The 26430-nt window shown below is 31.2% G+C and overlaps 1 protein-coding gene across 8 annotated transcripts in view; it reads right to left on the bottom strand.

Moving 5' to 3' along the window:
- Nucleotides 1–26430, bottom strand: part of Dhc62b (Dynein heavy chain at 62B) — an 835389-nt gene that overhangs the window by 454740 nt on the left and 354219 nt on the right. For 7 of the 8 annotated variants that reach the window (XM_083104284.1, XM_083104287.1, XM_083104286.1 and 4 more), the window contains 2 exons: nucleotides 24626–24905; nucleotides 22123–22563 (listed from right to left, as the gene is read on the bottom strand). In XM_083104284.1, coding sequence (XP_082960410.1) covers nucleotides 22123–22563; nucleotides 24626–24905 — 721 coding nt within the window. The remainder of the gene's footprint in view (nucleotides 1–22122; nucleotides 22564–24625; nucleotides 24906–26430) is intronic. The other variant, XM_083104288.1, reaches the window with a different exon arrangement.

Below are 26430 nucleotides of genomic sequence, written 5' to 3'. Positions count from 1 at the left end.
TTTTTATTAATAAACAATTTCAAAGACAAAGAAATGAAAATATGTTGGAAACCTGCATATGTAGATATAGAATTCAATGAATTAGTGAATGTATCGGCCAAAGAGGCGGCTGTGACGGGAACTGACGTACAATTCTCTCTACCTATCGGTGACCCCAAAACTATGTGGAGAGAAAATTTTGGATATGGACTCACTCAAGGTAATTACAAAAGAAAATATTTTCTTTCAACATTTCTTTAAATCGAACAAGAAGCCATGGTTTAATAGAAATAAATTAAGTTGCAAGGCCACACATTGTATCTATAAACAGAATAAGATCACACTTCCCTAGCAGAGAGTTTATTCCATAATCGAATCATCTAAATGTGACTGTGGTTTAGCTAATCAAACTAGCGATCATATATTTTGGAAATGTCTCTTAATTACTAAAGAAAAAGAAGCTTTTCTCCAAAATATTTCATGTCAAATCCCTATCGACACAATATGCACAGAACTTATTTTACAAACTAATAATAATCAGATCCTGTCAGCATTAGAAAAATTCATCTGTTCGATCCCGTTTCGGATACAAGGACATGGTAATCATTCTGTTTGAGTGAATACAAGAATATAGTCAATTCATTAAGAACTTTAATCAAGTAATTAATAATATAATCTTATTGCTAAACCTAATTTAGTCAACAATATAAATAAGCATATAAGATAATCTTTAAACTATAATATCCCACACAGCGAATGGCTATTTGCCGACTGATAGTCGACATTTTTTAGTCAGCTTGAAGTCGTCTTTTTAAGTCGACGTTTAGTCAACTATTTCTAGTACAGTTTATTGTCGACTTTAACTATTGAATATGAGTCGACTTAAGGTCGACCATTTTCAGAAAATTAAAAGTCGCCTTTCGGCAAAACGAAAAGTCGATTAAATTAGACATTTTCAATTAAATTAAGCATTTTCAAAGACTTGATTGATTTAATTTCATTATTCTTTAATTGTATTTATATGTAACAATAGAAATATTCATATATTTCCACAAGCTTTACACTTCGCCGCTAGGTGGCGAAGAGGAAAACGCCTAACCCGAAAGTGGAATTTATCTAAGATAGTAATATAAGGCCGCGGCACAAGTCCCACGAATCACAGCTTATCGGTCAAAGAGCGCGGACTATTATAACCGCATCACCTCTAGCAAAGGCTAGCTTCTTTTGCAAGGAGCTCCGCAGACAGTTAATTATTTTTTAATTTCATCATATATAACTATAAGAAATTAGGCTCTGTATATTGAAAATATAAACTTAAATTTAAATTTAAACGGGCCGTCAGAGCCAAACGCGGATGGTAGTGCGTAAGTTCAACGAGAATTAAGTTTTTCGTTGAAACTTATTTGTGTGCACAGGGCACAAAGTTTTCTTGGTACGATACCAAGCAAATTTAAATAATTCTCAATTCGAGAAATTATTTAATTATTATCCCTCTTTTCTCCCCCTATAGTGTTGTAGGTGAGAAAAATATCGGATAAGAGGGATAATAATTAAATAATTTCTCGAATTGAGAATTATATAAATTTGCTTGGTATCGTACCAAGAAAACTTTGTGCCCTGTGCACACAAATAAGTTTCAACGAAAAACTTAATTCTCGTTGAACTTACGCACTACCATCCGCGTTTGGCTCTGACTGTCCGTTTAAATTTAAATTTAAGTTTATATTCATCATATATGTATTTATATACAGAACATTAAATGAATATCCATCCAAAAATAAATATCAATATATACGTAATAAAAAAATGTATCTATATAATAAATATCCACTGAATGTTGTACAGATATTTACAGGATATTGGTTTACGTATTTTGTAGATATTTATGAAACCTCGAATGGCGGACATTTGGATATCTACAGCATCTATAATAGCTATTTTTCATATATTCGTGGAATCTTTAAGCCTATGAAGAATATCTAGTGGATATCTAATACCAATTATTTTCCGTATGGGAATTAAATCGATCAAGTTTTTGAGAAATGACATTAAAATAAAAATTTAGTAGTTAATGGACATGATATTAAATTGACTGAAAATTGACTTATAATCGCCATAAAGTTGACTTCTAAGTCGATTTATTAGCTGACTGATAGTCGACTATAGTCGAGTCATTTGTCGACTATTAGTCGACTTTAAGTTGACATTCAGTCTGACTTTGAAGTCGACTTTAGACTTTTTCTGCCGACTGACAGTCAACTAACAGTCGACTTGGTGCTGTTTGGGATACGTTAAAGTCTTTATTTTATTTTATTGCGTTCATATTTATAATAAATACAATACTTTTTCCTTATGTTACTATAGTTAAGATAAAATTAATACACATTGTTCGAAATAGCTCGTTGTGAGGGAGCTTAGAGAACGCGGGAGCGAGTGAGTCGAGAGGAAACGAAGAGGAGACAAAGAATAGTCAGCTGAGTCGCGCTTAATTTTATAGAACGTCACAATTTAATGGAATAATAACTATTTACAAAAAATATTAAATAATAACGTCTTTGTTCATGCGATTTACGTATCGCGAATTATAACCTGAATTATAAAAATCCGCGAGCAACGGAACTGAATATTCGAAAAATCGCGAGCAACGAGAGTACGTGTTTTCTAGCAGTGATACTTTTTGAAAAGTGAGCGCTCGATTTTTGAGGCTGCGTTTATATAGCCTTTGTCCTTCGAGAACGATCTTGATTCTTCGCGAAAATAACGTATTTCCAATTATATTTTTTATTGTCATGATTTGCCGTTTCGATCATTCTCAGAGAACAAAATTGTTATCGCGGACTCTTTTAGGCAATTCGCGGTGGCTGCCCATGATTGGGCGCCAGTGGCGTATCGGTGTGATGCGATAGGCGCGAGGTGACGGCAAGTATTGAGCTCGCGATTTGCCGTCGGTGCTTGCCTTCTATACGTCACTGACGCGCCAAAATATAATTGCGGGTAACGCAACTTTTTTTGCTTCGGCTTAATTCTTAACACACATGTAGTATTTTTATATAATGGTAGAGCAATTTAATTCCTCATATAATGTGATTCGCAACATTTATTTAACTTTTTTTTTTACTTTCGTACCTCCAAGACATATATGTCCCACCTACGAAAAAAATCATAATTTTTAAACAAATAATCCTATCAACTTTTACCTTCGCTTATTTTAAAGAAGAAGATTTAAGCTACATGTAAAAATATCGCGCACTTTGAAATATAATGTTTACAATAAAATATAATTATCTAAACTTTGCAAAATATCAAACTTTTAGAGAGTAAAGAATAACCGTATATTATGTTGAAATTCATAGAATTTATGCGCTAATAATAAACTTAAAGTTTTATTTAAATGTGATTACACCTTTATTATAATAAATATAATAGTTTATATGTGTAATCAAAGTGTGCGAAGTAAGATGACGCGTGCGACGGGCATCCGAGTCTCGCGGCAGATGCGCGGCTTGCAAAAAAAAGTGTATAACAATGTCATGAATCGAACGTGTGTGTATGTGTGTGTACATTCAGAAAAACCATAATATATATTTAAAACAAAAATCCAAGCTTATATTTTAAATTTATTGATATTTAAGCTTTTCATGGTCTTAAATCTGCAATTTTGAATTTAAATTTTGATTGTAAATTTGGAATCAGTATCCTCATAAACCTATAAAACTATCTTTATATGAAACGCATCTCTTCTGGGAAAGCCGGAGTTACAAAAGGATTAAATGTATTATCATATTAAATATATTCTTTTTTTGAAGTTTTTAACTGAAGAAATGACTTCTAAAATATTTTTCGCATCTGAGAAGATAAATTTCCTAAGTTGGGTCTTCTCCGCATTTTTGTAGGGTTGTAAAAATAGAGCCATGACCTCCCATATAAAAAGCATTATTGGGGGTGCGACTTTTGTAGTATACTTTTTTTGTTTTTATTATAGACTGCAAAAGGAAAGCTCTCAATCTTTGAACCATCCGTGAAATAATGATTTTAGAAACTCTGTAAAGGGAATAATGTATGAAAAAGACGGAGAAGGAAATGTATCCTCTCTCAGAAGTTCACTCTCCTTAAAAGAAACGTGAGGAAAAAGAAATTTAAGTTGATAAGGGTACAAGCAGAATGTAGCTATGACTATGAAACTATGGAACTGAACTATAGAAGAGATATGCAAATTGAGAGAAGGTAATATAACATTCATATAACAAAGATGTAGGTATTCTCATGACTTTGATTGGATTGTCAATAGTTTCCTGTAATTTGTTAAAAATACTATTAAGGAGAGTGGTTAGATTAAGAAACTGCTCTTGATATGTAATTATATCCTAGATATTCCTAAATATTCTATTCTATTTTTAATAGAAGGTTCGCATGTTTCTGTTAATATAACGTTCATTGGAGTACTTTTCCTGTATCCCATGGCTAGTCTTAATACTTGATTTTGAATCGTTTGTATTTTATTCCACAAATATTTAGGAATGTTGTATCATACACTGGAGCCGTACTCAATTTTTTATCTGATTAAGGATTTATATATATTTAATAGAAGGGACGTTGGAACCCAACCAAGTAGATCGCAGGAATTTGATTGCATTTAATGATCAATATCACTAATGTTTTATATTGTCCCGCATCTGTTCTAATATATTCCGCTGATTGACTTGTATATGTTCTCGAGGAATAAGGTTCTGTATTATTAGTGTTGTTCAAGTTCGCTGGAATAGGAGAAGAAGAGGATATCGTGAGTTTATTTGCCTCTAAAAGTTCCTTTCTTCTGTTTTTAGCATAAGGTTTTGAATTACCGTGTGCCACTCTTTTTCTTTGTTATTTTCCCAGTCTTTCCTTTTGCTTCTTCGTTTAGACTGGCCAGTAATTGTGAATTTTTTAATTTCATCATTTAGAATCGATGTATTTTCAATTTTTATATCCTCATTGTTAATTCTGAAGTCTTTTGTACCTTCTTCCTCGCCCATGTGGCGTGCGAGGTTAGAATCGCTTTGTGTGACTATTTTTATTTGTGTCATTACTTATTAATTAAAATTAGCCACCACAGATCACTACTGACTCACTTAAAATTTTTCCGAAAGGCTAGATTAAAATTAGTCAAGGATCTGAATAAATACACTAATATCCAATCTTCGAGAAAGCGTTAGTCGTTTCTGCGATAAGATAATGCAGATAATAGCACTTGTGCTATCTCTACGAAGAATCCGCCACCAAATGATATAGGATTTTTTAGCGCTACCCAGCAACAACGATGTAATAGGTTTCTGTTCCCTTTGAGGTACTTGATTAACGTGAGTCTCCTTGCCTCTTACGCCCACACAAATTCCTGTATACCCGATATATACTCAATGTACACCGCGGGAAGGTTACTCGGTCGGATTGGTACATCATGTAGTGGCCCTAAAAAGGTGTGTGTATTTCTTCAGTTAAAATTCTTTCTCTCTCTCTCTTTCTTTCCATCCAGTTTCGCAGTTACTCGATAAGAGCGGTCACACTCTCCGTAAAGAAAAATAATTTCCATCTTATCCTCCTTAGATCACTTAGACATAATTCAAAACTTTATTTAGAAAAATTTAATTTATTTCAGAAAAGTGACAAAGAGAAAAGTGAGATAATACGAAAATAAGAAAGAAGTGGGCAAGAAAGAGTGCAATTTCCATCTTATCCTCCTTAGATCACTTAGACATAATTCAAAACTTTATTTAGAAAAATTTAATTTATTTCAGAAAAGTGACAAAGAGAAAAGTGAGATAATACGAAAATAAGAAAGAAGTGGGCAAGAAAGAGTGCACGAAACTATCTTCAATTCGAGTAAAGAAATATCTTTTCTTCTCTCTACTTTTTTTTTTGTTGTAGCGTTCGATAAAGTGAGGGTTACTCGTCCGATGTACATCGGATAATGCCGACGGTATGTCAACTTTAAAGCTTCATATCTTGGGGATGGCTTGCACAAAAGACACAAGAAGATAGTGTTTTGAAAATGTCTCGACAAGAGCTATAAGAATATGCAATAAAAAATGGGAGGTTTCATTTAAGAAAACCGATCACATTGACTTGACCTTGATAAAGTCACTTAAGGTCATGTCCATATTTTCATCATCTGTCTCCCTTAATATCCTACAACTTTTGTCTAAAACAGAGCTGTCCACGTTTTGCACATTTCGGCCGATTTCCGTGAGTCAACGCCTATCGCCCCCCACTTACGTCTCGAGATCTTGACAACGAACCAGCTAACAACTGTAACCAAAACACTTCAGGTACGGCGCATCTATAACGCGATACCGTTCTCTATACCCCATCTGCCAAATGTCAATATTTTATTATTAATGTAATTAATAATCGGGAATTGAAACTTTGTTATACATTTTGAATTAATTATCTAAAAAGATTTTAAAGAACTCGCGTATTTTTTTAAAGTATTAACATTTGGTAGACGGGGCGTAGGGAACAACATCGCGTTATAGATGAGCCGTACCTGAAGTAAGGCGTCTTGGTTACGGTTGTTAGCTGACTCATTGTTAAGATCTCGAGACGTAAGGGGAGAGGGGGGTGGCGATAGGTGTTGACTCACGGAAATCGGCCGAAATGTGCAAAACGTGGACAGCTCTGGTCTAAAACATTTTCCTATATTTAAAGCTGTTTCCGAGATCCAGGAGTGGGGTCGAATTTTAGAGATACCCTGTATACATACATAATTATACATTCTTACACCCTTGTTTTTAAGAGTGTAATGTCAAACAAGATATTTTTTACACACTTTTTAAGTCTGATGTCTCTTGTAAAAATTTATTTTTAAATTATTCGTGAGAGAGAGAGAGGAAGGATCTGCTATGTCAGTAGCATCCGCATATAACCTTAAAGCACTTTTATCTTTTTTATCAGCGATAGCGTATAATTTGTCCGCCGACATAAGAGATAAATGCTTTTCATGAATTATCATATTTAAAACTCTCTCCCCTCGTTTTTTAATGCAGACTTAAACACACAAATAGCATTAACAAAAGCCGTCGAAAAGCTATTACGTGTTTTCATTTTTAAATTATTCAAAAGAAAATTGTTCAAAATCATTCTCTCAGACTCGGCATTAAAATTCGGAAGCACTCTAATAATATTTTTAATGTATTGGTTGAATTGGAACATTGAAGAACATCATTGGTGTACTAAAGTTGTAAAATTGCTTTTCACATATAAATTTAATTTAGAAAAGTTTTTTGTTTTTGTCCCACTGTAAGATCTGATGCTAATGTAATCCATTCTTTTTTTAAAGCATCTTCATCAAAGTCGCTGATAGTTTTAGCTACGAGCGAAACATCATCAAATAATGTTTGTCTATTATTATTGAATAAACTTATAAATGGTTGAAAACCTTTGATAAGAATTCATTATTTATAGGTAACCTTTTATGAATTTCTTCTGCAGTAATCACAAAATGTTAAACAGTTCTCTCAAACAATTTTAACTATGTTTATATATGTGATCTTTCAACGTTAATTCGTTCAGATATTCCTCACATTCTGGCCCCAAAATAATTTTATTAAGAGTTTTTTGATTTTCCTTTAGTAAGAATATTTGTAAAAGTAATATTTGTAAAAAATGTTTTTAAATATTCTTCTTTTAAAACATTTGAACAACTTTGGAAAAGAAAGTTTTTAGATTTTGGCTGCAAATGGATTCTCGTTTCCGCTTAAATGCATTAAATACGTTGAAAAAATTTAAAACGTATTTTAAAAAAAGAAAATAAGCTTTTATCTTTACGTTATTCATCATAGACAATAAATATTTTTCAGAATTTGTTTTTTCACTCATAACCACTTCAGTAAGGAAATATTTAATTGTATCCCAAGATTCAAGAAGTCTTTCGATGCATAAATAATTAGGAAACCAGTATGTATCACATAATTTTAATATTTTGTGATTAGTTTCTTGGAAACATTCACAAAATTCGCGAAAAATAGTCGTACGTTTGGAATTACTATTTGGATATTTAACAATTTTTTTTTAAATTTATCGCAATATGTGGAAATTTTAGTATATGTAGCATGCACGGCTAATGCAGTAGAATGATACGGGTATGAGAGTGTTAGTAAACGTGGACACATTTCTTCTAATTTTTTTTTAAATGATGAATGTTTTCCTATCATAACAGATACATTGTTGCATGACAAGGCAACAATATTTAAAAACGATATCTGTAATTTCCACATTTCATATTTAAATGCATTGAACTTTTCTGCGCTTGAATCTTTGGCATCAATATTTGAGTCCCTTACAAGTGAATTAAGTCCACTTTCTTAATATCGTGCTGTCGGAACTTTTGCATAATAACTTTACAAAAAATTAGTAACGGAATGTAGCTTTATTGTGAGAAAATAAATTGAAAATGTAGTATTTATGATAATATAACTTGAAATAAAAATCGCATTTTTTTTCAAAAGTTAACTAACAATAACATTACAAATAATCAAATGCCATTATTGCACTAAATTGTAATATAATTCTCTTTAAAAAAAGTGACTTACGCCAGATGGCAATTAATTATAACTTAAAAGAATGATATTTTCAATGCATTATTGAATTTATGTCATATTTAACACGTTAAAAAACTCATTCGTTGCTGGATTGGTCATCATCTTCTGCAGTCTCACTGGTGTTTAATTGTTGGAAAAATATATGATGAATCGGAGGAATAAATAGCAAATCTAATATGTCCTTCTTCTTAGCCGCCGAAACAGGACTCACAGATGGATATAAATTCTCCTGTTTTATATTTTTCAACTGCAATGGTCTGCCACACCGAGCACGCTGAATATTTAATGTATTAAATTCAACATCCGAAGAAATTGTATTTTTATAAAAAATATCGAACTGTTTTCCCTTTTCATAGTGTAACCACTAAAAATGATGAGCCAATTTACAGTTTGTGATACAGTATTTTTATTACGCTTCGTTATAGATCGCTGCAACTGTTTAGTAGAAAAGAATTCATTTCTTTTCATCTCATATACGATGAATTTGTTGGAATGTCGAGCAATTTTCATGCAATTGTACCAATCCTCAGGAACGTAAATAGTTGAATGGCGTGCTGCAGATTCTACAGATCTAAAATCCGAATCCGTTCGGCAAAAACGAGTGACCCGAAACTAAGAATTATTGTTCTATAACTTTTGCTGTTATCATTACTTTGAACTAATTTTAACAAAGATAAAGCTAATTTTATATTTCGATTTTGTCCAGTGCAAGTATTACTATAAATAATTATTTTCTCTTTATTACCAGCAAAAGTTTTGATATGTTTAATTAAGCACGATGCTATTTCCTGTGATCCTTTTGAGGCTATTGTTTCATCCCAAACATAAAAGTATCCTATATTTTCTCGTAGATCGTGAATACCGAAATTGTAACAATCCATATTTCTTTTATAATATACATCAGAAACATTCAATTTTGGAAACGGCAGAGCTTTTTGTAAATCCATGCTGCACACATAAATATTATCAATTGTTGTTGAACACTTTGCTGCATCTTCTTTCATAGACTTGCATGCTTCCTCAACTTTCAGTAAATGCAACTCGTGTTCATCTTTAAGTTTTTTTATAGTTTCTTGATCGTCACTTGCATCTATTTTAATTTTATACTCATCACATTGCTTGCATGTATCCTTTCGTGGTATTTTAAAATGAAGATTGAACCGCGTATTAAATATATGACGATACATGTGCTCTTTTACTGGTTGTATATTTAATCCAGAACACTTTTCTTTATATAACTCATATATCTTCCAAATATTCAAATTTTCATTCAGATATTTTCGATTCGAATTGTGTTTGCGTGTAATGAGATATATTTGTAGGAAAACTTTGTACATGTTCACAAACATTGTTAATGGTGTCATCGCTGAGTTTACGCGGATTTGCTTTACCTCTATCATCACTTCCAGCACAATTACCTTCTGCATGTTTTATTATAGTTCTATTTAAACGTCCTTTAGATATACCAAAAGTTTGTGAAAAGTACTTTTTACACACGACGATAGTAGAATCATTAATATTTGTTAAATAGTATATATTATTGCTGCTTTTCATACACCTACTTCTATCTCGTGCTCGTCTTCTTTTTATAGGCACATTCTGTACACACCCATAAAAGTATGCATTTTGTGCTTGAAAGGATCCCATTTTCTAGAAATTATTGAAGTGGTTCCTTCGTATTTCTTCATCAATCACATCCTTACATTTCTTCTGACATCCACAATCTCTGTTTTCAAAATTTTTCTCAGGAACTATATTATTACTTCGGTTTATATAATCCGCTCCTGAATTACGAAGTCTTTTTGCAACGTTCCTAGCCCAACCATCACTATTTCTCACTCTTTTTCGGCTTTTTCTAAGATTTGAATTTACGTTATCCATTGCCGACGAATATACAAGTAATATAATGTTGCTGATATTAAAGCTAATAAGATACTGAACAATTTCACAACGCAAAAGTGAATATCAACATGAATGATCTTCATTCATGGAATAATGTTTATTTTGTATACAAACAGTCATCGCATTCTATTAATCGAATGAAACAGTGGTGTAAGTCCAAATGTTGCGTGGAATAATGAAGCAAGTCCAAAAAATTGGACTTAAGTCACTATTCCAGAAGTTTTTACGATCATTTCATTTACGACGTAAAATTGACTTTCGCTTTTTATTAACAAAAAAATAAAGTACACGTAAGTTGAATTGATAATTAAAACAATTCATAAGACTTTCTATTTCTATAGCAGACTCATTTTTCCGATTTTTGGGCTTATGCCACTTGTCAATTAAGAGGCTCATTTATTAATTTAACTAATTGCGAGCGAACATCTAATGTCTCCGGATCAACATATCGGACAAAAAAAGTCATCCATTTATTGTTAGTTAGATGTTTCATCAATAAAAACTGAAAATTTTGTGTTTTGAATTGTACCCATACAGCACAACAAGATTGCAGAAACATTGTGGCAACGTTTTATCGCAATATTGCAACGTTGCATAAACGTTATAAAACGTTGCTGCAAGATTACAGCAAGGTTGCAGCAACTGTAAAATGTCCGCTTTCAGAAATATTAATACGCAACGTTGTAGCAATATTGCAGTAAAATATATATGTAATATTACTTTAGAAATGTATCAGTATATGATCGGATTGAATTTTTTCTGCCTAATATTTTTCGCGTGAATTTATGTACATTTTTCCTTTAGCAAACTATCCGCTGTTACTATCAGTCTTAAAACGCATCTCAAGCTGAAGCTAGAACAGCAATCACATAAAATTTAATTATATAATTGTACTATTTTAGCTTTAGCTTGAGATTGCATTTTAAGACCGACAATAACGGCGAGTTTGCTAAGGGAAAAATAATATACATAAATTCACGCGAAAAATATTAGGCACAAAAAATTCAGCCCAATCATATTTCCTGTTTGATGATTATAATATAATAGTCATAACTGACTTATAAATATTATTTTGAGTTATATAATATGTATTTTATTTTATATATATCTTAAAGTCAATAAATAGATAATAAAAATTCATATAAATATATATATTTCATTATATTATAAATTGAAAAATATAATTATTAAGATGTGTGATACATATAAAATGTATAAAAACGAAAGAATCTGATTTACATAAAATATATATAAAAACAAAAGAATCTCATATTTGGTTCGCATTGCACTTACAATTAGTATTAATATGTCTATGGTTACAAAACTAATGGTTACATACTACTTAAATATATATATATATATATATTTATTGTATATATATATATATATATATATATATATATATATATATATATTTATTGTATATATATATACAGGATGACCCATTTTAACTTAGGCAGCCAAATAACTCGAAAAATAAGCAAGATAGAGAAAAATGTTTTAGACAAAAGTTGTATGGTTTCGAGGGGGCCATAAGATGGTATCATTGGTTTGACCTTGAAGAGTCATTTGAAGGTCACGTGAAGGTCACTTCAATTTTTTTAAATGGAACATCCTATATATTTTTGTACATTCTTGTAGCTCATCTCGAGAGCTTTCCAAAACACTATAATTAAGTACATTTTCGTTAAGTACTTTTTGAGTTATGAGGCTTGAAATAATTTCTTAATTTTACATAAACCGTAAAATATCTTGTAAAATATTCATTTTTCGATTACCTTACCTTAATAGTTTTATGTACAAAATAATGAGAGGAATCAATTGGTGTAAAGAAAACACATAGTTGTTTCGAAGAAAAAATATGTAATTTGCAATTAACAATTCCATATTTTTTCTTAAAAACAACTATGTGTTTTCTTTACACCAATTGATTCCTCTCATTATTTTGTACATAAAAGTATTAAGGTAAGATAATCGAAAAATGAATATTTTACAAGATATTTTACGGTTTATGTAAAATTAAGAAATTATTTCAAGCATCATAACTCAAAAAGTACTTAACGGAAAGGTACTTAATTATAGTGTTTTGGAAAGCTCTCGAAATAAGCTACAAGAATGTACAAAAATATATAGGGTATTCCATTTAAAAAAATTGAAGTGACCTTCACGTGACCTTCAAATGACTCTTCAAGGTCAAACCAATGATACCATCTTATGGCCCCCTCGAAACCATACAACTTTTGTCTAAAACATTTTTCTCTATCTTGCTTATTTTTCGAGTTATTTGGCTGCCTAAGTTAAAATGGGTCACCCTGTATATATATATATATATATATATATATATATATATATATATTTATAGTGTATATATATATATATATTTAAGTAGTAGTATATATATATATACTACTACTACTTAAATATATATATATATATACTATAAATATATATATATCTATAGGGTGTCATGAAAATGATCATAATTTTAAAAAATTAAGATAGATTGGCTCAAAATTAGAAGAAAAGTCTTGTACAGTTATGCAATATTCGCAATAATTAACGAGAAATAAATTAAAGAAAATCGGCCAATGCGCATGGCTAGAAGTGCGTGGCGGTAAAGGCGGTCTCACTGTAATATAATGGCGGCGCGCGGCGAAACGGTGATTGGGAAGGACAGGAGCGATGAGTGTGTAGGCGCGCGGCAAAGGCTCTTCCCCTCTCCAATCACTGCTTCGCCGCGCGCCGCCATTATGTTACAATGAGACCGCCTTCACCACCACGCACTTCTAGCCACGCGCATTGGCCGATTTTCTTTAATTTATTTCTCGTTAATTATTGCGAATATTGCATAACTGTACAAGACTTTTCTTCTAACTTTGACCATTTCTTTAACGCAAGCTGCAGTAAAGTTCAACAGGTTATGAGCAGAAAAAAAGGAAATGCTCGATTAAAAGTAACTGATACGTAAATCGTAAGCAAAAAATCGTTAAACAGTACAACAGAAAGACGATAAAGGAGTAAAATGTCAAGGTACCAATGCACGGTGGGACCAAATCCCGAAAAGCTGGCCAAAACCTCAAATCAAGTTAAATTCGAACAAAAATTGGTATACAAGTATTTTCGAGGTCGCTGATTACAAATCTGAAATCAAAATTACTATAAACAAAATGGCGGATTTAATATGGTAGACGATTTTGTGAAAAATGTTAAATTTTTATAAATATCACGATATACAGAGATTTTTGAAGTCGCTGATTAAAATAAACAATACTCTGATGAATTTTTTTTATTATAAAAAAATTTTTAAATGTCTATTATAAAAAAATTTAAATATTACAAAAAATTAATACAAATAAATTGAAAAACATTTGATTTAATATGAAATCATTTTTGGAATATGAAAAACAATTAGTGAAATATTACAAACATTAGTTCAAATTAATATTAAAATATAAAATATAAAAATTAAAAATTAAAATATAAAATATTACAAATATTACAAATATGACAAACAATTAATAAAAAATTAATATTATAAAATAACATTTCCAGGTATTTTATTATATTACTTAATCCATCTTTTAAGTGCTCTTTAATGATTATGAAAACTTCCTTTCGAGTATATTGTAATTGTGCATCATCAGATCCTATAAAAAAAATCCCATACAAATAAAAAACTAATTTGCATTAAAAACTTACATTTTGACTGTTGTGATTTCAAATCAGATTGACAGTTAACTCTTATTCTGTACTATACTAAAAGAAAGAGTAAAATTTTTTTGAAAATCTGATAAAATTTAACTTTTTTGATGCTCCTAAATAAAGACTGATGATAATTAATTAAAAAAAAAATTTATATTTATTAAAAATGTTATACTTATACATATGTATAAATATATATATATATATATTTTTTTTTATATATTAACAATATTAGAATTAACAATATTAGAAACTAATTTTTAAAAAATAACTCACGAGAATACAGAATAAGTGTTAAATTAAGGTTAGATCTTAGGTTCAGTTATATGTTGTTGTTATGTTGTTATATGTTGTCTTCAACGTTTTCTTATAAAGTTTACAAGAATTATCTTCCGAAAAGTGTCTAGCACACTCAGTGTTGCCATGTCGTTTTAGCGGTAGATCTACCGTTTTGGCTCACAAATCTACTGTCTACCGTTTTAACTGGGTTATCTACCGTTTTTTTACTTTACATATATATTTTATCGATTATTCGTGTATGGATTAGAAATGGAAAATTTTATTCTTGAAGAATACATTAAAAAGTGACAACCATGATTACAAGTAGAAAAATAACATTTGAAATAGCATATTATTCCCGCTATTTTAATGTAGTACTGCCAGATGACCACCGCGAGCGGTGTTATCATGTTTCTTATTAATATGAAGGTTTCACTTTTATTGGAAGGTTATGGTCATCGGCCATAGTAGAAGAAGAAAAAGAAGTTTGACTTGACACAAATAACAACACAAGCACGGTTTTAGTTTCAATTCCTTTATCACACCAGAGGTTATTTTCCTTCCTGAAAATGAATTCCAAAGAATTCGAAGATGATTCTGACATGTAATATAAATTATTGCTGCCATTGCTGCCAATGCCTTTTTAACAATAATTATGCATATCTTCATTCTTTTAAATCTTTGGAATCCGAACAGCCTAAGACGAAAAAACAAAAAATGAAATATCATCAGAAATATAAAAAAGAATAGCAGATGGAAGAAGTTTTCAGAAATTGGCTATAATTAGATAAAAAAGATAAATGTGGTGCTTACTGTAAAGTGTGCAATAAAACAATAAATGTGAGAGCGGGTAAAATGCAATTATATAGACATATGGAAACAGCAATGCACCAGCGTCTAAGCAAAAGTACGAAAAAACAAGCTAACCTACTAGACGTAACCAAATCTTTAGTTAACCGAGATGAGTTCAAGAAAAGGGCTGATTTATATTTAGGAGCATATGTAGTAGAACATAATTTATCATTTAATTTGATAAATCATCTTCCTTCTCTAATCAAAGCAATTTGTCCTGAATACGAAAATGCAAAAAAAATTCAATTCATCGTACCAAATGCACAGCAATAATAAAGAATGTATTAGGCAAATATCAGCTCCAATTAACAACACAATGTTTGAGAACAACTACTTTTTCATTAATCGCTGACGAGTCGACTGACAAAGGTTGTACAAAACACCTTGGAATTATTGTTAGATATTTTGATGGTGAAAGGTGATTAGATGACATATTTATTATATTCATATCTTTTTATGACTTATATTAAACTTACATTGAACTATTTTACTTTCTAGAATAAGAGATTCATTTCTTGCATTAATACTCATAAAAGATGCAAAGGCAGATGACATTTATGGAAAAATTATCAAACTCTTTAAGATACATAATATTCCATACAAGGAGAACTTAATCGGCCTTGCCTCTGATGGAGCCAATGTAATGGCAGGCCAGAATAATTCTGTGATGACTAGGTTAAAAGCAGAAAACAAATCTATTTTTTTAATGAAGTGTATCTGCCATAGCTTTAATTTATGTGCAAATTATGCATGTAAAAAACTACCTAGGTGAGTGGAGGATTTAGCAAGGGATGTGCACAATTACATTGCTGGCAGCCCCAAGAGAACTAATTTTTATCAAGAGTTTTAAAAGTTTACTGAAACTGCAGTCCACAAAATTCTTTGCCCTGCCCAGACAAGATGGCTTTCACTTGAGTCTGTAGTTTTAAGATTATTAGAACAATATAATGCTCTAAAACTGTATTTTGTGGATGGAGTTGTAAATGACAGATTGTTAGCGGCAGAAACTATTTTACAAAGGTTAAATGATCCATTATCAAAACTTTTTTTGCAGTTTATAAAATTCATTTTACCTATATTTAATAATTTAAATAGGGAAATGCATTCAACTTCTCCACAAATCTATCATTTGAGAACTAAAATTATAGGGGTATATAAAACTATACTGGAGTGTTTTATAAGAAGAAATTTAATTTTGAACTGTGCAATTAAACAAATTGATTACAAGAATCCATATAATTTTCTTAAATTAGAAGATATTTATGTAGGTGCAGAAAACTGCGCTTTTCTATTACAGTCTGATAACGGAATAACAAAGGAACAAGAAGTTTTTTCAGAAGGCGATGTTTAGATTTCTTAATCGAAAGTGTCAATCAGATCAATATTCGATTTGATTTCACAAATGACGTTCTATTAAAACTGGAGTTAATCAACCCTGAAAATGTTAAAAAGGGCAGTTCGGTTTCGATTATTCCTTTGGCAATGCATTTCCCAAATTTAATAACGGAGAAAGATTATCAGAAGTTAGATCCAGAATGGCGGCTACTAAGAAACACTGAAATCCAGAATTTCAGCGACAATGGTGAAGAGTTTTGGGTTTCAATACTGAAAGAAAAATATAATAATGGCACGCCAATGTTTGGAACAGTCAGTAAGTTTGCTATTCAATTACTTTCTCTCCCTCACTCTTCCGCTAACGTTGAAAGACTATTTTCCCAAATTAATTTAATAAAAACCGATTCAAGAAATTTTATTTCATCTGCTACTCTTTCTGGACTTTTACATACAAAAGAATATTTAAACGGTAAAAGTTGCTACAACTTTCCTACATCAAAAGAGTTATTTAAACTACATTCTAATCAAATGTATAAGAACGATAAAAACTATGAATTATTAACTGACTCTGAGACTAGTGAGATTGAAGATTAAAGAAAAAAACACAAAGTAATAGAAACATAACATAACATTAATACTTATAATTTTCCACTCAACAATGTAACTGTTACGCACAAGGCATATTACATTGCAGTTATATTGTTGAGTGGGAAATTATAACATTAATGTTATGTTACTGTTACTTTGTGTTTCCTGGAAAACTACGAGGTATATTGTTTGTTATAAGTATAAATTATAATTTCTCTTTTATTTATATACTATTGAGACTATTGAGTATTGAGTTGTTGTATTATTTATTATAATTAAAATATTTTTCTATTAACTAGTTTTATACGAAACTTGTGATACTCATTATACGAAATTTGTGATACTCATTATACTCAGACAAAGTAAAGATTAAAGAAAAAACTATGAGTACATTTTGTTATTGTAAGTATAATTTCTTTTTTTATTTGCTGTTGAATTGTTTTAGATATTCGTATTACTTATAATTACAATATTTTTTCTATTAACTGTCAGTTTCATGTCTTATATTATACGAAATTTCTAAAATAAAAAATCTACCGCTATCTACCGCTTTCTTGGCATGCCATCTACCATCCAATTTTTCAGCGATCTGGCAACACTGAGCACGCTATAGTGATTTTTGTCCGCATCAAGGTCTCTTCAACCAAGTGATTAATAGGCAGTTCTTGGCAGCTCATTTTTGTAAATTTTGTTAGATAATAGATTGAACCCTTTTGTTAGATAATAGATTAAAGCCTTCAATTTTGTTTTTCGCGGGATATGGTGGTATATATAACTTTTTGTTTAGTTGAAATTAGAAGTTTCACAAATTATATTGTTTTTATCAAGGCACAAGGAATCATTCTTTATTTCAAAAAAATAAAAGTTAAATTTAAGTTATATGAGTACAAAAACATTTCCTACATACCTGCAGGAGTCATTTCCATTTTGTTGAATTAAAATCGAACACTTTATATATAAATTATACAGTCTAAAACAAAACGTAATTTTCCTTGTTTTATTGCGCGCTACGTGCACTCTAAATGAAAGCTAACTTCCAACTGAAGACACAGACACAGGGAAGGGGGCAGCATCTCTCTACTTTTACAACTAAATGCCCCAATTATTGCCCTACTCTTTTCACTAGTTAGAATTCTTTAAATCAAAATTTCATTTTTTGAGGTTTTAGCCAGCTTTTCGGGATTTGGCTCCACTGTGCGCCGTTACTGGAATCACTATTCTAGTGACACTGCGCCTTCTCGCTAATCGCCTGCCGCCACAAGCTGCACTGCCTACTAACCTCCACTCGCCTCTTTCTCACCTCTATTTTCCTAACTTTCACTTCCCTCCTCTCTTCTTTATTCGTATCCACACCTCCCTTACTCCTCTATCCCCTGCACCCAACTCCCTTACTCTCCTCTCTCTCCTTCCGCCACTCTCTCACAAATCTCTGACAACACGCTCTCATACCTGTCACTCACAATCTTTCTGGAACCGGAAGCTATCCATTTATATTAATATATATATACATATATATATATATATATTTTTTTTTTTTCATTTAAGAAATATACAGTTTGATTTTTTAATATGAAAAAATATATCGGTATTTTCTTACAACTAGGATATATATGTATAAAAACTTAAGATTAATTATTATATGTAATTGTCATTGCAAATAAATTTTTGACGCTGCTTAATTCTCGATACGTGTGACAGCGTTAAGTGGTTATCCCTTTTATATTAGCCTTTTATATTAGATCTTTTTAATACCTGGTTATAAATATATATATATATACCAGTATATATATATATATATATATATATGTATAATATATTAACCAGTTATAAAAAAGATCTAATATAAAAAGCTAAAAGGGATAACCATTTAACGCTGTCACACGTATCGAGAAGTAAGCAGCGTCAGAAATTTATTTGCAATGACAATTACATATAATAATTAATCTTAAGTTTTTTACGCAATAAATACTATTTAATTAAAATTTTTTTGCATAGCAAATAAATTCAATGACTTTTAAATATAATATATTTTATAATTAAGATTAATTTGTTAAAATAGTAAAAATATATAGCACAATAATTTAATGTAGATATAAAAAAAAGTAAGATTTGAACCAGCGACGCGCAGCGTCGTACGTAAACGGGCGCTACCAGCTGCGTTACACTGTTAACTCGTCCTTTCCATTCGATATATAACAAGCACATAAATTTTTGACACTGCTTGCTTCTCGATACGTGCGACAGCGTTAAATGTTTTTCCCTTTTAGCTTTTTATATTAGATCTTTTTTATAACTGGTTAATATATTATATATATCCTAGTTGTAAGAAAATACCGATATATTTTTTCATATTAAAAAATCAAACCGTATAATTCTTAAATGAAAAAAAAATATATATATTAATATAAATGAGTTATGAACACACATGTTGAATACGTTTGTGAATGGTTTTCCTTTTTTTATTTTGATAAATTTTACCTTTAAATTTGTATTATACAATAAAATGTAATTATGTGCAAAATGAAGATAAGTATTAATTTGAAAATCCATTAATTTTTAAATTCCTTTTTCGTTCCTATATATCAATTATTATTATTATAATCTTAAAAAATAATTTAGTTTATTTAGAAACGAAAAATTAAAAAAAATCGAAATTAAAAAATTTTTAAATCAATATTTATCCTCATTTTACATATAATTTTATTTTATTATATACAATAAAATAAATTTTAGGATGAAATTTATCAAAATAAGGAAAAAAAGCCATTTTCAATAAACGTGCTCAACACGTGTTCAAATTTATTTGTATATATATATATATATATAAACACACACACACACATTTGTTTATAAAAATTATACGATTTGATTTTTTACATGAAAAAATATATCAATATTTTCTTACAATTGATAAATGTATAATATATATATATATATATATATATATATATATATATATATATCAGTTATAAAAAATATATAGTATACAAAGTTGTAAGCGAAAAACGTTTAACGCTCTCGCACGCATTGAGATATCGAGAACCGAGCTGCGAGCTGCATCGCCTCTTCGTTGCTAACTTGATAAGAAAAAGACAGAAAGCTGTATTCTGTTCTTTTCTATTGTCCGAAGCTAGCCGAAGCTCCGAGCTCACACGTACGCTTACGTTCACATGTTCGTTACCCTTTCCACTCACGGTTGCCGGTTGCCAGCGTATCCATTCTGGCATCACTGGTGCCGGCCAGACCGGCTGATATACCCGGCCGAAGTTTTCCTTCCCGGTGGGCCGCTCTGGTAAGATGAATGAGTGTGAGAGAGACACGAACGGCCAAGCGAGCGAGCGAGAAGGACTGCATATCAACATTTTTATTGAAGTGGAAGAGGAAAATTTTTAACCGAATATTACATTACGATGTGAGCGTGTGCACAATAAAAAATCTAACAAAATCATTGATGAATTAACGAGACAATCGATTTCTATGACATTATCGAACTCGACATATATAATACAATTAACTGTCTGTTTTCTCGAATTGCATTTTTAATCGCAAACTGTCCATGTATGGCAAAATTCCGACGCAATTAGAAATCAGACGCGAGATCAAAAGCGAATTGCGCGTATTTTTTACAAGGGGAATATCAGGTAGTAAGATCACCGATCTTGAATTTTAAATATGTTTTAGAGATACCCCTCCATTATTTAATAGTCAAGTGGCACGATGCAACATTCGAGTATTCATGAGAAATTTGCATTGAAAGTTTTCCTTGTGCCTTTTATGTAGAACATATTTAAGAGGCTTGCAGGTAGTGAGCGTAGCGTAGCAGATGAGGTAGCGAATAAGAACATAGCATGTTACAGGTTCGAATACTACTTTTCCCCAATTTTATTTTTAATGCACATTTTTACGGAATGTACATTAATGTGAATAATTAGGCAATATGGAGTTAAAGTGAACAAATTATTTTTATTATTAAATTAATATTTTATATTAATAATTATATTATATTAATGCATATTTTATATTTATATATATTTTACGCCGCATTTCCGTCTATAATCGTACGAATAATATCATTTCGATTAATATCGATATTTAATAAAAAAGGTTTCGTAAGTAGCGACAATCATTACAATATTGAGTCTCCAGCAACAGAAAAACATTCATTGCAGTAGAGAAACGCTCACACTAATCACATAATATTGAAATAAAATTCCTTGCAATATAAATGTGATTTTGGAGTTTTTTATTAGTTCAGCGAGCTTTCAAGTATCCTTGACAATTGGTACAATTGGCATCCATCGAATGAGATCTCAACATCGTTCTGGAGTCGTATATCACTCACTGTTAAAAAACGGCATTAGATGTGAGATCTAGATAGCAGTCTAGAATAGTTGCCCGAAAAGCGATAGACTCGGGTTCGATTCCTGATCCAGCCACTTGCACCTCATATTTTTCCACGAATACTGTTTTCTAGCAATTATTCGTTGGGCTGAAAAATGTGTGAATACTCTCTTTACAGGATATGCGTCGATGCCGTTGCCACGAATGGATTCTGCTACTCGTTGACCAAATGAGCGTATAGACACGTTTGACCTCCTCCTTCACATGCATCCCTATCTTTCTTGTCATAGTCGCACTTTTTTTCTATTCTATTTGTCTAATCACTTATCTTATACTCTCCAATAATATTTCTTTTATAAGATATTTAAAACTGCTCTATTCTCTAAGTACGAAAACAGTTCTTTTAAATTCTATTAAGATTCGCATACATGAATGTATTACATTTTTATATAAACATTCGTTATTTTTTTTTCATTTTTTGATTTATCAGTTTCAATTATTATACAAAATCGTCAACTATTATACAAAATCAAAAAAATATCTTAAAAACTAATGCTATCTTTTGACATACCTGAAAGAGTGGCACGTCTCGTGTTAGAAATTTAGGTAAGTTCACATCAATCAACGAGCGCAAAAGAAGAATAGCCTCATTTTCATTGGGATGCTTCAACTTTAGATTCTGCGCTGCAGAAAGGACAGTTTTGACGGCGCGCATACCATAGTCATAGTGTGACTGTGTAGACAATTGCTCAGAACAGAGCTTATATGTAGTAACGATTTTTGTAGAGAGTTCGCGGGCGAAACTAAAGCCCGACGAATATAAAAAGATTTCAGCAATCATGGCATAATCTGGTACCATCATAGCAACTGTGCGAAATAAGACTTTTAAATTATCTGGCAGCTCCGTGCGACCGGCATAACCAGGATTCATTGTGATACACACGAAAACAGCTGGGTTCAATTTAAGTTCGGTATCTTCAAAGACAAACATTTCCAAACCAGCACGTACAGCCTATACAGATATAATTACTATCTTTTATTAAATTACTTTTAAAATTTATAATTCTATTAATAAAGAATAATAGTCTGAATTATAAAAATTAAAATGCCTGATGCTATAGAAAAAAATTGCATGTTATATGCAATTCAAAATTACACTAAGTACAATCGAAAGTTTCCATTCAACTCTTTTTTTCATTAAAAAATATATCATAAATACACAAAAATAATATTAAAATAGTAAATAAAAACTGATAGTATTACATCAAGTATCACATAATAAAAAAAACTAAAACTAATTAATGATATTGCAACAATTGATATTGCATATAGATACGCTCTTATTTGAATAAAAAGTGAGGACAGCAAATGAATCAGCGTTGTCTGTTTTAGAGAACGCATCACATTTTCTATTAATGTATGTGGTCATAGTATACAGGGTGTTCGGAAATTCAATCGATAAATTTTCAGAGATTGTCGGGGGCACCAAGAATCATTTTTTGCAAATGAACCTGGGGTCGGAAACGTGTCATTACTACGGAGTTTTCGAAAGAGTCGGGACCTCGAAATATCACAAAAAATAGAAGTTTCACAAAAAATTGTTTCAAACAAAAGTTGTAGGGTGTAAAAAGGTATATTTACTGGCGCCATGTGTTTGACCTTGGATGGCGTCGCCAAGGTCACGACAAGGCCACCTTGAATTTTGGAATGGAACCCTCCACTTTTTATTGCATATTCTTGTAGCCCTTCTCGAGACCTTTTCAAAGCACTAATTTTACCAACTTTAAGTAAGTTGTTACAAAGTTATCGAGCTTTTCATGGTAAGATGTCTCGCCCACGAAGGCAAGAGATCCAAACACAAATCCGATTCGGCTGGATCAGGCACCGATCTTGCCTTCATCGGCTGGATCAGTCACCGATCTTGCCATGGTTGGCTAGATCATCTTGCAATCTGAGAATCAAATTTGTGTTTGGATCTCTTCGAAATGGCTTACTTAAAGTTGGTAAAATTAGTGCTTTGAAAAGGTCTCGAGAAGGGCTACAAGACTATGCAATAAAAAGTGGAGGGTTCCATTTCAAAAATTCAAGGTGGCCTTGTCGTGACCTTGGCGACGCCATCCAAGGTCAAACACATGGCGCCAGTAAATAGACCTTTTTACACCCTACAACTTTTGTTTGAAACAATTTTTTGTAAAACTTCTATTTTTTGTGATATTTCGAGGTCCCGACTCTTTCGAACACTCCGTATGCCGTAGCGATGTAATGACACGTTTCCGACCCCAGGTTCATTTGTAAAAAATGATTCTTATGGTGCCCCCGACAATCTCTGAAAATTTGTCGATTGAATTTCCGAATACCCTGTATATACTATCGGCAGTGACAATCGTTGTGTTTTTTTAGTTAGTTCCCCTGGAGAACTTATATATAATGTAGGATAAATACTTCCAGTTTTTTCTATGTTCAACTCTTTAAGGAGCCGAAATGAATTATTGTCGGACAATGTACAGTGTTCGAAATTTTTTCACTATCTCAATAGAAGAGTCTAAAGAAAGAGATTACTCGTACATTTATATCATTCTTATCGAAAATCATTGAATGTTAGTGTAAGATATAAAAAGATATTTTCCGAAATATAATCAAAATTAATAACAAAGAAATAAATTTGTAATTAGATGCTCAATATATTGCAATATTGAATGAAGCAATGTTTAGAAATATCTGTTAAATGTTTTAATCTTATTTATGTGCGTGTATACATGCACATTTTTTATAATATTAAAAAATATAAAAAATATGCAGAATATCTCATCTATATTTTATACTTCAATAATTTGTTTTTGGACTTATATTAAAAAAAATGTTTTAAATGGAAAATTGTTTGACAACAAAAGGCTAATTTAATTTAGAAACACATTTGTATGCATGAGTGCGTACATGTGTGCGTACGTGCATGTGAGCGCGTGTGTAATAGACATTTTCATTTATTCAAAGGTTAAGGGGAATTTAAGTATTTATTAAATTTATTTAAAATTTGTAAAATTTTAAATAATATATAATAATATTTTATTTATTACCTGCATTATGCATAACATTTGTTGAGCCACAACTGACAGCACTTCCAATTCAATACGATTAAACTCATCAAAACAAGACCATGCCCCACAGCTCACCAAACCCTTGAAGAATTTGCCCATGTTCTTGTAATCAAGACCTTCTGAACAATTGAATACTATACATTGCACGGCGATAACTCGACTTAAGTCTTTAGTTGTTTCAGTTTTGCCGGTTCCTGCCGGACCCTCAGGTGAACCACTCAGATGTAAAGAATATGCACCGATCAATGTGCGATAGCATCTTTTAATCCACATTCGACAACAATTTGAATTAGTATCAATTTCCATGTTTTGTACTTTCTTGTGTTTATGTTTCTCTTTTTATATTTCTATTTTATAATTATTTAAAGACATCTTTTTAATTATTTTTACGTTTCAAAATGAATTTTTGTCATTTATATAGGATTTATTGCTTTATTATTATGATATTAGAGAAAATAATGAATCTATATAAAAAAAAAATGAAAAATGAAAAATAATACTTTCATCAAAATTAAATCAAAATTGGCATAAAAGCCACAGCGCGGTAATTAGAGCGCAGAGGAAGAAACAACACTTCCTTATTGATCGTTGTTTATTTTAAATTTAAAAACTACAAAAATAATGAACGTTTCAGATCGTCTTTAATCCTTTCTCAGCGCGATTAATAATTTAAAAAACAAAAAAAGGAGAAAAGTTTATCTCCTCGACGCACAGATGATGCGAAACTGCATCATGCGGAGATCTAACAAGCCTGCTGCTTCCAAAAGTTCATCAAATATATTAAGATTTGCTGTGTAGAATCGCAACAAATCTAACAAATTGAGTAAAAAATTAAATACCGATATTATATGTGAATTCTTTTTTATGTTTAAAATTAATAATTGGAAGCAAGACTTACCAGATTCCACGCTTTTTCTTTCTCCATCTGTACACAATATGTCATTAAGTACAGTGCTAAAATGCGTTGTCGGATGCAGGTATGTCCATTTTAGCATCATTGTACTTAATGGCATATTGTGTACAGATGGAAAAAGAAAAAGCGTGGAATCTGGTGAGTCTTGTTTCCAATTATTAATTTTAAACATAAAAAGGAATTCATATTGTTATAGTCTGAGAGACTATAACCTTTCAATATTAATATAAATTATTAGAAAGACAAAAGCATCGAATGTTCGCGAACCGCGTAATAAAACCGCTGCCTCAGTGAACCATGCGCGGATTCGCCGGAAACGCGAAAGTGCCAACGAAGGGTTTCGACTTTGAACCTCCTTCGCTTGCTCTTAGACTTGATCGCCACGAAGAGTTCACCATGACTGTATATAGTCATGTCGCTAGGCGATCCCCTCCAAAATATCCCAAAAACGAGATATTAAAAACCGTCAACCGCGAGTGCACGGCGGACAGTCGTTAAGAAAAAATCGATCAATAAGTAGTAAGAAATTAGGGCTAATCGTGACTTAGCGCGTCGATAAATAAAAGAAAATTCGTTAATACTTAAAAGCTAATGGAACGAAGGAAGAGACTAAGGAAAGGAACCCGAGATCTTTATAGAATTATAAAATAATGTATTTCAAAAACAGAATAAATCATTTGAATAAAAGTAAAACAGATTTGGCTAACGATCCCGAGGCTTTAAATTGGTTATCTCGACAACACCCCACATCCCGTGCCTCTCCCGGCAACACATAATATCGGTATTTAATTTTTTACTCGATTTGTTAGATCTGTTGCGATTCTATATAGCAAATCTTAATACATTTGATAAACTTTTGGAAGCAGCAGGC

Source organism: Camponotus vicinus, unplaced genomic scaffold (assembly GCF_025532165.1).
Source record: "Camponotus vicinus isolate PSW18456_S1 unplaced genomic scaffold, iyCamVici1.0 SCAF_7, whole genome shotgun sequence".
NCBI lineage: Eukaryota > Metazoa > Arthropoda > Insecta > Hymenoptera > Formicidae > Camponotus > Camponotus vicinus.
The sequence above is the reverse complement of the archived record's forward strand: the minus strand, read 5'-3'. Positions and strand labels throughout refer to the sequence as shown.